The 12,454-nt window shown below is 37.3% G+C and overlaps 2 protein-coding genes across 7 annotated transcripts in view; one reads left to right on the top strand and one right to left on the bottom strand.

The window, feature by feature from the left end:
• The window catches only part of babam2 (BRISC and BRCA1 A complex member 2), a 56,876-nt gene extending 55,749 nt beyond the window's left edge, over positions 1 to 1,127 (bottom strand). Inside the window, exons 1-2 of the mRNA XM_029140186.3 lie at positions 984 to 1,127; positions 301 to 456 (exon numbers count right to left, since the gene is read on the bottom strand). Of these exons, the coding sequence (XP_028996019.1) occupies positions 301 to 437 (137 nt within the window). The 5' untranslated portion in view covers positions 438 to 456; positions 984 to 1,127. The remainder of the gene's footprint in view (positions 1 to 300; positions 457 to 983) is intronic.
• Positions 497 to 12,454, top strand: part of rbks (ribokinase) — a 28,801-nt gene continuing 16,843 nt past the window's right edge. The window contains exons 1-6 of one of the 6 annotated variants that reach the window (XM_029140192.3): positions 1,310 to 1,356; positions 4,015 to 4,076; positions 7,681 to 7,818; positions 10,304 to 10,436; positions 11,464 to 11,527; positions 11,964 to 12,026. In XM_029140192.3, coding sequence (XP_028996025.1) covers positions 10,425 to 10,436; positions 11,464 to 11,527; positions 11,964 to 12,026 — 139 coding nt within the window. In that variant the 5' untranslated portion in view covers positions 1,310 to 1,356; positions 4,015 to 4,076; positions 7,681 to 7,818; positions 10,304 to 10,424. Of the gene's footprint in view, positions 558 to 1,219; positions 1,357 to 4,014; positions 4,077 to 7,680; positions 7,819 to 10,303; positions 10,437 to 11,463; positions 11,528 to 11,963; positions 12,027 to 12,454 lie in introns of those variants that run through there. The other 5 variants (XM_029140190.3, XM_029140189.3, XM_055505386.1 and 2 more) reach the window with 5 other exon arrangements.

Here is a 12,454-nt window from a genome sequence, read left to right as displayed (position 1 = left end):
AACACAATATTTTGCTTTCACATATAAAGCCAAACATGACTACAGCCATTGGAGTGTGGTTTTACATTGTGAACAGTAAAAAAAAAAACATAAACAATAAATGGAATCGTTATGAGCGATTGTTAACTGGATCAAATAGCAATACAAACATAGATCTGGCTAATCACAGTAATGTTATAACTTATTATAAATGTGTAGATAAAATGTGTGTATATTGTGTATCAAGCACTGTGGTACTTTGGGAGAGAATGAATTTTTTGTTTAATTCAAATAAGAAACTGTTCTAGATTTACACCTCACCCAGTTTTGAGGTCTGTGACACGAAGACAGTTTGTGGAGTCGAGCCCCACGCGCCCGTTCCTCACCACGTTGCACAGCAAGGGCCGCAACTCGGGTGAGATCCGGTGCAGTGCAACCTCAGGGGACATGTTGTTCATTTTACTCACTCTGAGAAGTCTGTGGAGAGGCAGCGACGTAAATTATTAAAACGCCCTTTTACACAGCAACAGCTTGATCTAGTTCTGAGGATTTCAGGAACGTGAGCTCCAACACGTACCGTAGGTGCTTGGATTAATTTAAGGTGCTGGTGTCACAGAATTTTTTATGCACGTCAGAATAAGCTTCTTATTCGAGGATTCGATTTTTTTGTTACTTTTATTAAGTCATTTATTAAGTCAGGTAGAGGTAGAGCCTGTGTTCCTCGTTCATTGTGAACACGAGACTGTACTACATTAAACACACAAAGTGTTTCGTGTTTGTCCATGTTGATGTCATGCATTTAGCTAGTATTAATTAAACTCATTTATGAAAGTTTACGTTACGACTCCACCTTTAACAGGAAGACAACACTTGTATGCTTGGTATGGTTAGCCATTATTAGCTTACAACAAAACAAAACGTACAATTTCCTTAATGCCCATGTTTAGATTTCTAGGTAATTAGTACATTCGTCAATTTAAAAGTGCGGAGTGTGTTGAAAGTACCTGAAACAGGCAAAAGTCTGATAATTCGAGCGTTAACACCAATGTTTACTTCATGCTCTTGAAATTTCCGGTACATATTGTTTGGGTCCTTTGGATGACCAACATAAAGCTGTCTGAAGTAATGCCTGTGCACACATTAAGGGTTTTCACCACTAAATTCAATTTATACGATGTCATAATGTTCATAGTTTAGATTTCTTTTGAGATATTTAGAATTAAGTATTTAAAAGCAGCATAGATTTTGTAAGCACTGATCGGGTAAGAGCAAATGGTCTGGCATTATCCGTGACTCTATGCAGCAGCTAGCATGCACTTTGACCGTGAATGGTGAGTGTTGAGTCGTTCACTCTGTGAGAAGAAATCTATAATTCAGGTATTTATTTTAATAAACAGTTTGTCTCAACGCACTTTTTACTTAAGATGGGCCGCATTGCATTTGAGTATTTGGCATAGTTCATGTAATTCGCCTAATTTTTACGGAGTTGAAAATAATTTTGATTACACAATCTCTTTTATATAGTGATCTCGCAACTATGTGCAAACAGAAGTCCGCTAAGAAGTACAGATTTTACCTCCAGTTTAAAGAATCCGGTCTTCATTGTATCTGAAGAAACCATAAAACAGACTACATCAGAGATTAATGGAAAGATTTTAAATGCGTTTTATATGCAGTATTTTTTTTAATAAATACTTTGATAATGCGAGAAAGTATATTTCCTTTAGGGCAAGCTTTTAAATAGAATCAGAACGGGGAATAATTGTGTGTTGATTAGCTATACTGAAATTAAACAGAGAGTGTGGGGTTCCTAATAATTCAACTTTATTGATAAAGATTGAATAATATCAGAAACCAAGATTCATTTTGTTCATTTCATCTATACTAGAGTAATAAAAACTGTCTGACTTACTTACTTTATTGTAGTCTGAATTATTTTCTGTGGACTGTATAACTGAGCATTAGTTTAAACGACAAAACACTAACGCACTGATCACATGTTCCATGACTAATACAATGTATTCTTCCCTTTTTGCTGTTTTCCATGAACTTTCTTGAGACATTGAAGGTTAATAATTTAATTTAACTCATGATATAATTTATTTAGTTGAATGATTATTAGTCTTAAGCCCTGTATAGAAATATGCAGGACTATTAGCTAACTATAACCAACATGTAATTATTATTATCATATCAAATTGATTTTGATTTCTCTACATTTGGGATGAAATTGGATGGATGAATTGTTTTACCAGCCCAACATTACCAGCAGTTCTTAATGTAATGTATCGGTTTATTTATTGTGTTAATTAGCTGATAAAAAACATAAGCAAATTATCAGCACAGAGTGCAACATGTTTTTTTAATATTTAAAATTTTTAATCATATAAAGTAAATCCTGTCACAAACAGGTTTATGATATTTATGAATTTTGTTTATTTAGATAATCTTCACAACTGAACATAATTTTATCATTTTTTTAAAACTTTGAAACAGTTAGCATAAAGCCCTATTGATGTAAACAAACTTCACCCCAGTTGCATGACCACTGTAGCACAATCAAGCTTTTTTTCTTCTAAACATTAGTTTTAGGCAAAAAAGAAATATCAGCATGTGCGGCAACACTGTTTTCAAAATTATAACAGCTGAAATGATTCACTACTGGGAAATTCCACCTTTTTGGGGTGATTCTCAATAACTTGGGGATATGTCCAGTATAAACAGTAACAGTAAAATAAGTAAAATTTATTTGGTTATCATCCAACCATTTGTGGCCTAATTTATGGCATCAGAGCTTATCTTATCAGTTCCACATTCAACATGGGAAAATATGACACTGGAAAGAGCCTTTAAAAGTTTGTGTTATTCTAGTGTGGGGGTGGAATAACACTTAAAATGTAAGTATTTTGGTGCTTCTAGTCATAAATGGTCATGCTGTAGTAAAGTAATAATAAAACTTTACCAGTGAAGTCTTGACTGTCTAACCAGTCATAGGCAAAATATGTGATCTTGTTTTCTTTCTGGTCCCAACAAGAATTTCTTCTAAATAGAAGCCTAAATAGTTAAACCTGTCATGTGCAACTTTAAATTGTACTTAGATTAAATTGTTTGTCATTTCAGGGCACCATATGTTCTGCCACTCTCAAAACTGTGTCAGCATTTATGTCATCTCTCTTTTCATTCATCTGGCAAATATAGTGTTGTGCCTGCAGGCCGAGTGGAACCTTTTGTGAAGTGTTAGTTAGTGATTAAATGGTTAAACACGTGACACTAAGCTGTATGTACAAACACTTCTTTAGTATGTTGGTCAGCTAAAGTATGATGATTAAACTCTGAAGTCAACAAGCAAAAGAGACTTAAAAAGGGTCCCCTGCTGTTTTGAGTGGTCCAACGATATAGATCTCATAATATTTTCCTACAGTGGGGACATGAAGAGTTCTAGGCTGTAGCTTTTTAACACTGCATAGGGAAGACAGTATGCTGGGAGATGTGGGAGAGAGAATTGAGCCATCCTACAGCCAGCGGCCAGGCTTTCCAATTCTTTTCCTGCCTAGGAAGAGATTTGAGGAGATTAACACACTTGCATTAGCTCTGATACGAGGATTGAATTAATTAAAGACTTTGCTGGGCTGCAGTGCATTCACATGGTCTAGCATTGAAATACCCCCTCCACCCCCAAAAAGATTGGAACCTGTCCAGTTCAGACAGTGATGAATGCTCTATTTTTACCATCTTCCTTGCTTCAGTCAAGCTCATGCTAATGTGGGAGATAAATACAGTAATTTCAAGTGATTTTTGTTTGAAGGTTGTTGGGATTCAAGTTTGCTCATTTTGCCTGAAATGCTCTTTAAGATTGTTTTTGTAGTATAGATGCTTTCTATGTTTATGAATAGGATTTAAATTCAAAACTTAGCAAAATGAGACAGTCAGAAAGCTTCTACATCAACAGCACATATTTTAAATGTTAGGTATTTCAGTATAATGAAATGTAGAACTTTCCACATTAGTGTTAACTCAAGTTTGTGTGTTAATCAGATCATGACTGAAGAAGCTTTGGATGTGATTGTTGTTGGCTCCTGTATGACCGACTTGGTGAGGTGAGTAATTTATCCCTAAGTAAAACTTATCCAAGCAAAGCAGATTGTAGTAGTTGTGTAAATGGTATGTGTTTCCTGAAACAACCAAAAATAAACCATGTTTTGAGACACCTAGGTACAATATCTCTATAGCTAAATCAGAGCTGAGGAAACTCCTGTGCTTCCTCAGGTTGGCTGAACAGGAAGCACATTGCACATTAATGGGCAACTTCTCATTGTTAAATTAGGGCATGTTTTTTCACAAAAAGCCTGTGGGCTTTAAAAAGGCTGCAAGAGATTTCAATGTATTTTTACATAGTAGTAGTAACTGCTTCGAAACATCTTATATCGTGACATGATGATTTGCGAGATAAAACAGAAAAGGATTCCATTTGTTTTGTTCTAAACTTTCTTATGTTGGTTCTTAGAGAATCCTCAAACCTGTTTTTCCCGCTATAAAAAACAAACTTTAAATGAACAAATCTGAAAGGAGACGTCAGAGCTAAAATGACAAGAGCTCCAAATAATGCTACTTGTATAGGATGAGAGTTCGTAATGGCCACACTCTGCTCCATGGTTGTTATCCCACAACCTAAAAAGATTGAAGTCCATAGTTTTAGCTAATTCACAGTGACCACAATGTCACTGCAATGCAGTGTGTTAAAATCCTCCTCAAATCAACGATTGTGCATTCAGAGTCTAAGCACAGTCGAAATGTGGACTTGACCACACGTTAAAACCGTGCGTAGCGGCTGAGAGATGCTCGACATTTGAAGAGTGTTTAAAGTGTATGATGGTTTCTCCTCACAGTCTAAGACCAAAGTGTTTAAATAATGTGGGCACCTGCTTTAGTGCAATCATTGCAACTGTTAGTATGCTCAGCTAATTAGCTTAGCAGTCCCAAGCAAGTGTTATTTCCATGACAATCATCAAGAACCTTTTATTTTAGAGAATAATTAGAAATTAGAGATTAAATGAGGCTCGTAACTAACATGCATGTTTGATTGTTAGAGTTCTGGTCAACATTAGCAGCTTGTTTGTACAATATTTATGAAAGCACATCATCCAAGTTAAACCAGATCATAAATTAGGAACAATAAGCATATTATGTTAATCCAAATCCACATTTTTTAACTTAAAGTACTTAAATTATGTTTGAACTACACTTTGTACTGTCCCTAAAAACATTCACAACATTTGTGATTCACACCTTATCATAAAGCCACAAATAAAATTATAGTGCGTCTTACAACAAGAAATATCAGATCTTGAGAATATTCATTTAATGAGATAAACTATCCCCAGTTATTGCAGGATACTCAACAAGAAATGTGCACACGTTGTTAACAGTCCATTCTATGTGTATACAATGTTGTTTCCCTTTTATTATTAATAACCTCCACCACTACCATAAATTTTTCCTTAAGCGATTATATTTTGATGTGCAAGCTTATGAAAAAATGTCAGATTGACTGATGTGTTTTCCATTGTGGCTTGAATTGGACTGCGGTGTTCTATTTACACAGGAATAGAGGAAGTGGTCTAATGTTAGATAATTCTGCTGGATTCAGCACTTGTTGTAAAAACTCCACATCATACAGCACATCTGTATTCTACCAGTGTTTGGTGCAACAGCTTTTGGAGCATTGGGAAATAATGATCATTTTCGGGATTAAATTATTCAAATAAATAATGGCTCTTGTTTCAATAAGCACTTTTTTTGGACGCATGCACTATAGTTCTAAGTAATTATAATGCAATGTGTTTTTTTATTACTGCTGCCGGCTGTAAATCATATTGTTGATGTTGTAGTGACAGTCAGTGCAGATGTGACAATCCCAAGGTAATCTGACTCAGACTTCAATGGTTGAAAGTGTTTGATGTGATTACTGCTCGCCAAAATGCTGGTGTTGCATCATCTTCAGGTGAGACTTCCATTCCCATAAATACTTAGTCACCAACTGCAGCACAGTGTGTTACTTAAAAGCAGTTTGTCATTTACCACAACCTCCGTGAGAAATAATGGCGTCCCCAGAGATGCATAAAGTAAATAAAATAACAGTCTTCATGAGCTCCTTCCTGTAAATGTGACTGTGCTTTGGTTTGTAGTTTGTGAGACACATTTCCATACACATCATATCAAAATTTAGAAAACCTGGTTAAATGAACTCTCTGCCTGCAAGTGGAGATCTGGGGAAAAAACTGTTCTGGTGCATTATTTCCAATTCTACTTCAAGTTGTCACATTCTGGCTGTCACTCCAACTGAGCCTCAGTTCCTCATTTATCAAATACATATGCTAGCACCTATTTTGTGTGGGTTAGGGTTAGGTGGGGGGGCAAGTTTTTACTTTGGTGCTCATTAGCAATACTGTGAGTGACTTTCTACTGTACTTTGAAGGGCAACAGTTGCCCATTAGGACTCTAATAAACTAATGGGAGATCGTGTGTGTCTCTATGTAAGTCAGAATCTGGACAGGGGAGGGTTGAGATACATTTACATTTACAGTGTTATTCATGACTTTCAAGCTAGAAGTCCAGTTGTCTTGATCATCTAGTGTTTGGATGGCGTTGCAACTAAATGACAAGCACACACACGCACACATACTTCTATTCTTGTCCTGCCATACAAGTGATAAGTGTATCACAGATCTCCATAATGAATTGTCAGTAATGTATCACAAGTTGCTGTTTTAGTCCCTTCAGTTGGGCAATAAAAGATTTAGTTTAATCCCTGGCTATCTGCAGTGGAGAGAGGAGGAGCAGAGCCCATTCTCAGAGCCATACAGTGCCCCCTACTGCCACAGATTACTGAGTGGGGACATGTCTCACCTGCTCTATTTTTACAATTTACATTATATTAATGGTCTTAATGCAAAAAGACTTCAAAATAGTTTCTGTTTGTCCAACACTCAAATTGCACACACACAATAAGACACAACATATAAGCGTAGCTGTAGTATTTTTAATTGTTCTGATAGATGAAGTGCAACTGTATCTGTATAAACACTATATGTCACCATGTCAAAAATATAATTGGGTATATCCTTTACACCCATTAGGTATCTATTAAAGAATATCTTTGCTTAATTAAAGTAATACTGTACACTAGTGCCAATTCTTGTGACCCATATGTGTCTTTACCATACCAAAAGATCATCTGAACCATCTGCCTTTCAAAATTTTATATATACAGTATGTAAAAAAAAGTTCTAAATGGAGCTGTAATGTTTCTGTAAGCTCCAGTCAGTTCAACCCCTGACTAGTGTGAACAGTGGCTAATCATAGCTCCCCATATAGTCACTGTCACTGACCACTGAGTGCATAATAGCAACACGCCAACAAATGTCACATAGTCGCAAATGCTTGTCTGACACTGCACCTCTTATCAGAAAAGGTATGCTGTCTTTGCCCGATGTGTAGCCCTGAAAAACTTGCATTGTGAGCTAAAGAATTACAGACTTAAGTTTATTTTTTTATTCTAAATATTATGTTTGATATGACCATGCAGTATCCACCCAGGGTAAAATTGAGTTGACTGTGTGAACTGGAACGACAAGTGCTAGTTCAAACTTTGGGGAAAAAAAGCATTTGTTTGTTTTAATCCACGTCTACTTCCCCTCACAGCTCACCAACAGCTGAGGAATGACTTTAAAAGAGACATGCTGTATGGGAGGGAAGCAGGAGTCAGCCTCAAAGCAAACACTTCACGTCACTGAACACCTGCTTTGGCCTTTTTGGCTCCGTGGGAGAAAACGCACTGAGGTTGCACTTTAGCACATAACTGCTCTGTTTGTTTGGTGCACTCACCACAGACAACAATAGCCAAGTGTCTCTCTGGGCATGAAGAGGCGTGGGTGGGTTTATTTAAGAATTTGGAAATCTGTTTATCTTACCTGCCAGTTATTCAGCTCTTGGCCAAATGTGGAGTCATTATGTTAAACTTTATGTTGACTGCATTTTTCTGTTTTGTTATGTTTTTTTTTAATTGACAAAGTTTGTGGTTTTCATTCTTTACAGTTTACAGTACAAAAATCTATTGCCTGGATGTTTAATTAAAAAAAGTCATAGGAGCTGTTGCTCACCTGTGTAGTCACAAACTATTGTTTCTTCCTTCATGATAATCCTTTAGTCTTTATACAGTAACAATCAGGTTACTGTTAACGGTAAATGCAGCAGTAGAGGTAGTTACACAAACTAGTGAAATGATTTTAACATACAATAAAGGCAGCATATTAAGAAATACATACTTTCTTACTCAATATTTATTCAGAAGAGATATACTATTAAGCTAAACTAATAAACAATACGTATTGGTGCTGTATTCCATTAGGGGGGTGGTGATATGTATACACTCTTACTAGACAGACTTGTTGTTTCTTGAAAACCCCTCTTACATAATTAGGTTGATTTTAAACAATTTATTTTCTGTGAAATGGCAATAGCAAGTGAACTGTAGACAAATGAGAACTATTTTAATTTGTTATTCAAAAGTTATTATTTTTTGTTTGTTTAGAGAAACAAACATTGTAAATCAAGGCTATTCTTGTTTGATAATTACACAGGTAAATACAGACACCTACTGTAGCTACAGTAGAATCTATAACTAAATGTCTGGGGCTTATGTCATGCTTTTAGGCTCGATTGGAAGCCAATTAGCTTAACTTAGCTAAGTTAGCTTAGCTAAGCTAGTTAAATGTTTTTTTTTTTACTTTTAAAACAGAGCAAAAGGTAACATTTAGGCAATCTTGTGGTTTTAGGGACTATTAGCCTGATTGTTTTCCTATTCTGCCTTTAATCATCAGTCAGGTACAGTCTAATGAGGCAATGCTCAAATATAAATATTTATTTCAACAATACATCTGTTGTCTATGAAAATGGTTTAATGTTTTTTTTTACGATTTTTTACGATTAAGAGATAAAAGAGATTAGTGAATCCATGAAATAGGTTAAAAATAACTCTTACAACTAATGATATAGTATTTTATATATATAGTAAATTGCTGTAGAAACTAGCATATTAATGCTAGCTCACAGCGAAGGTCACACAGTGACAAAGCTGAGAGTTTAATGCAGTGCATAATATGTGTTTGCGCATGCGATGTTTGTATGTACATGTGTTTGACCTTTTGTTGTGTTTATTTCTCAGCACGTCTTCCTCACTGACTCCACATCTTGCTAAAGCTTTGGGCATTTTGGTGTTTTTACACACTGGTGCAAAAACAGCATTTCTAACAACCTCCAGTGTTTGCCACTAGTTTCACAGTTACTGGAAATCCTGGGATTGAGTGAATTTACTGTAATAGCACAACTGCCACACACACACACACACACACACACACACACACACACACACACACACACACACACACACACACACAGAACAATAATGGGGTTGAAAAAGTTTATGACAACATTTTGCCATCCTCAAACCATTTGGCTTTGGGCAGCCCTGGCCTAAGGCCAAACCACAGCATTCTGACATACAGTATGAAGACGTCTGTTGTCTCTCCTACGAATTATTCACCAACTACTCCTGCTCTGTGTTTGGAGGGAGGAGGGTACAGATGGCTTCTCTTTAGGGCTCCCACCTGTGGCAGATTACCTTAAGGGGAGGGCAAGACTTTACTTAACCTTAATGAGTCAGGCATTACTAGTGCCTGTATCAAGTTGAGACATCTACTCTTTGGCTGTTGTTGATTGCATCATTTGTGTATGTGGTGAAGCTTACAGCTATCTAACTGAGTGTCTTGCTAAAAAAATCTAGTATATTTTTCAGAATTATGAAGTTGTTGACTCAATGTGTTCTGTGTTTCTTGCATTTAAGTATAGAAAACACGAATAGAAGACATGATTCCAATGCCCAGTTATCATTGACCTTTCTTTGAATGATCAAAAAATATAATGCAGAGTCCACAATATCCTTCTCTTTTTGTGTTTTTGTGCATTTTCCACTGGTAAACAAATTGTTTAACTAGCCCTTAAGGTTTCTATCTACTTTTTGATTCCCTTTTTAGAACAATCACAATAACTGTACATACTTTTAAAAGTTTGATTGAAAGTCCTCAAACTTTACCTACATTGTAAAAAGATTGTTGAAATGAAAATTGCAAAGCAAAATTCAGAGAAGACATTTCACGAAAAAGTCAGCTCTTCAAGCCTTGTTCCCTGAAATCACACGACGCCATTCTGTAAACTTGTTGTAGACTACTTAACTTAATTGTTTTATTTAGTTTTTCTTTGTCCTTAGCCAAGCACCAAGACTACCCAAAGCAGGCGAAACCATCCACGGTCACAAATTCTTTATTGGATTTGGAGGAAAAGGTGCCAACCAGTGCATACAGGCTGCCAGACTGGGGGCCAAAACGGCAATGGTATGCAAGGTATGATACTGAAATTGTGTTAGTAGTCATACATTGCTATTTGTGTTAGAAGTTTGTATTACTGTGTGTTGGTTTGGATTGCAACATACCGTAGGAATGTCCATGACTGTAGAGATACTTTCTCTCGTCCAGCCTTTGGTTTATTAGTCCAAACAATCAGCCATCAGCAACCACAGCTTACCAACTTGTTCAACAGTTCCCTAAAACCTTATAGATTCGTTTACACTTCAGTCATTTCACCACAACTCATCATGTTTCATTTTCTCTTGATCAATACCATACCGCATGCATACGCCCACCCACGCTTGCACGCTTTCAAACAACCTTATTCCCATGCCATACAACCCCAAGTCCCCAATCACTAAGCTTAGTGTGGCCTTTCAACCTGAGCACTAAAGCACTGAAGCCCCACCTCTGTCAGAACAAAGAGGCCCAATCGATAACACCCCAGTGCGGGAGGAGCTCTCCGGGCATGGGGAGAACCCAAAAATAGACATCCGGGCTTGTCAAAAACATCCAAGACTGAGGGCCGCTCTTCAAAGAGAATTGGGGCCAAGCAGCCAATACCAGTCCAATCCTTATCACAGGCAGCTAGAAGTTCCCGCATTTTGGCACGTATTTTGGAAAGCGTGGGTTCGAAGATGGTGCCTCAGGGCAAGGTGGGGACCCTTTCCACAACCCAAAGTAGCTACAGATGTGGACATCCCAGTGCGGATCATTGAAAGAGGGGAAGGAGGGAAGAAAACGAAAGCGAGGTGGGTATGAAGAGGCGTTAAGGCGGGGTTATCGTGTCTTGGAGGCTTGGCGCAGCTGGTCGTGTGTTTGCACGTGTGTGCGTTTTGTTGACTTTGTGTGTTCGTTTTTGCACATTATCGGCGGCGGCACCATGCCAGTATGCTGGCAGGGCACACGAAAATTCAACCCAACTGAGATTTGAGTATACCACTTTTCAAAAGTTGCCGCTAACCAAGTCTGACCCTGCTTGACACTCTCTTTGTTGTAATCGTTTTGCCTTCAATCTTTCTAGGTTGGTAAAGACTTCTTTGGAGACAATTACATCCAGAATTTCAAGGACAATGGTGTACACACAGGTAAGATACACATTTTATTGCTTTGTTTGTCAAATTGGTTTTCATTTCCATTGTCCAAGGCAAAAAGTCCACATTCAGAGCAATGCGTCTTTAGTCTACATTCTGTCAATTCTGTCAGGGTTTTGGGTACTGCAAGATTTCTCTATTGTGAAAGGTACCAATTCTTAAACCATTTTGTTTGGTAAAAAATGGAGCTTTTATCAAAAGGTGGTGCTCAGTGTGGATTCAGATGCATGTTTCCTGTTGTCAAAGTCAAAAAAACTTTTGAAAAAATCAAACGCACTTTAAGGGTTTAGTAGTGGTTACTGAGATTTACTTCTTTAGAGGTGTGCTTGATGAAACACTGCCCAAAAGAAAAGCAGTTTTTATGCAGAAAGGGGATTAATGGCTGCTTTCAAACTCCTTTTGTTTCTTTAATCTTTCCTCTCTATCACAGATTTTGTAGGGCAGTCCTCTGGCTCAGCCACCGGAGCTGCCTCTATCATTGTCAACAGTGCAGGTAAATGATTTTTCTTTCTGCTAGCTTTTACAAGCCTGCTGAGATCCTTAACACTCTCTGGGTCGTAGAAATTGTCTCATGCACTCAAAACCATGCTATCAGGGAATTCTTTTTCTACCTACTATTATGGATACACATGCTACAGTGCAATGCTGCCATTGCCAATGCTGCCAATGCTGCCATTGCCAAAGCTGCCATTGACCTACCGCTGCTCAACTGGCTGTAATCATTGGATACACGTACTCGAAGACAAACTCTCAGGTTAATCAGAGCATGCTGAGTAGCCATAGGTTTTAGTGTGCTGCAATCCAAGTCTTTCAACATGGACCTCGATTCCTGTCATTTGGCAAATACAATAAGGTACTTTCAAAGTCGCCATCAATAAACATCTTCATGTAATGTCATACTCTACCATGCAATTGACCATT

This window comes from Betta splendens, chromosome 22 (assembly GCF_900634795.4).
Source record: "Betta splendens chromosome 22, fBetSpl5.4, whole genome shotgun sequence".
Taxonomy (NCBI): Eukaryota; Metazoa; Chordata; class Actinopteri; order Anabantiformes; family Osphronemidae; genus Betta; species Betta splendens.
This window is presented reverse-complemented; position numbering and strand designations above follow the sequence as displayed.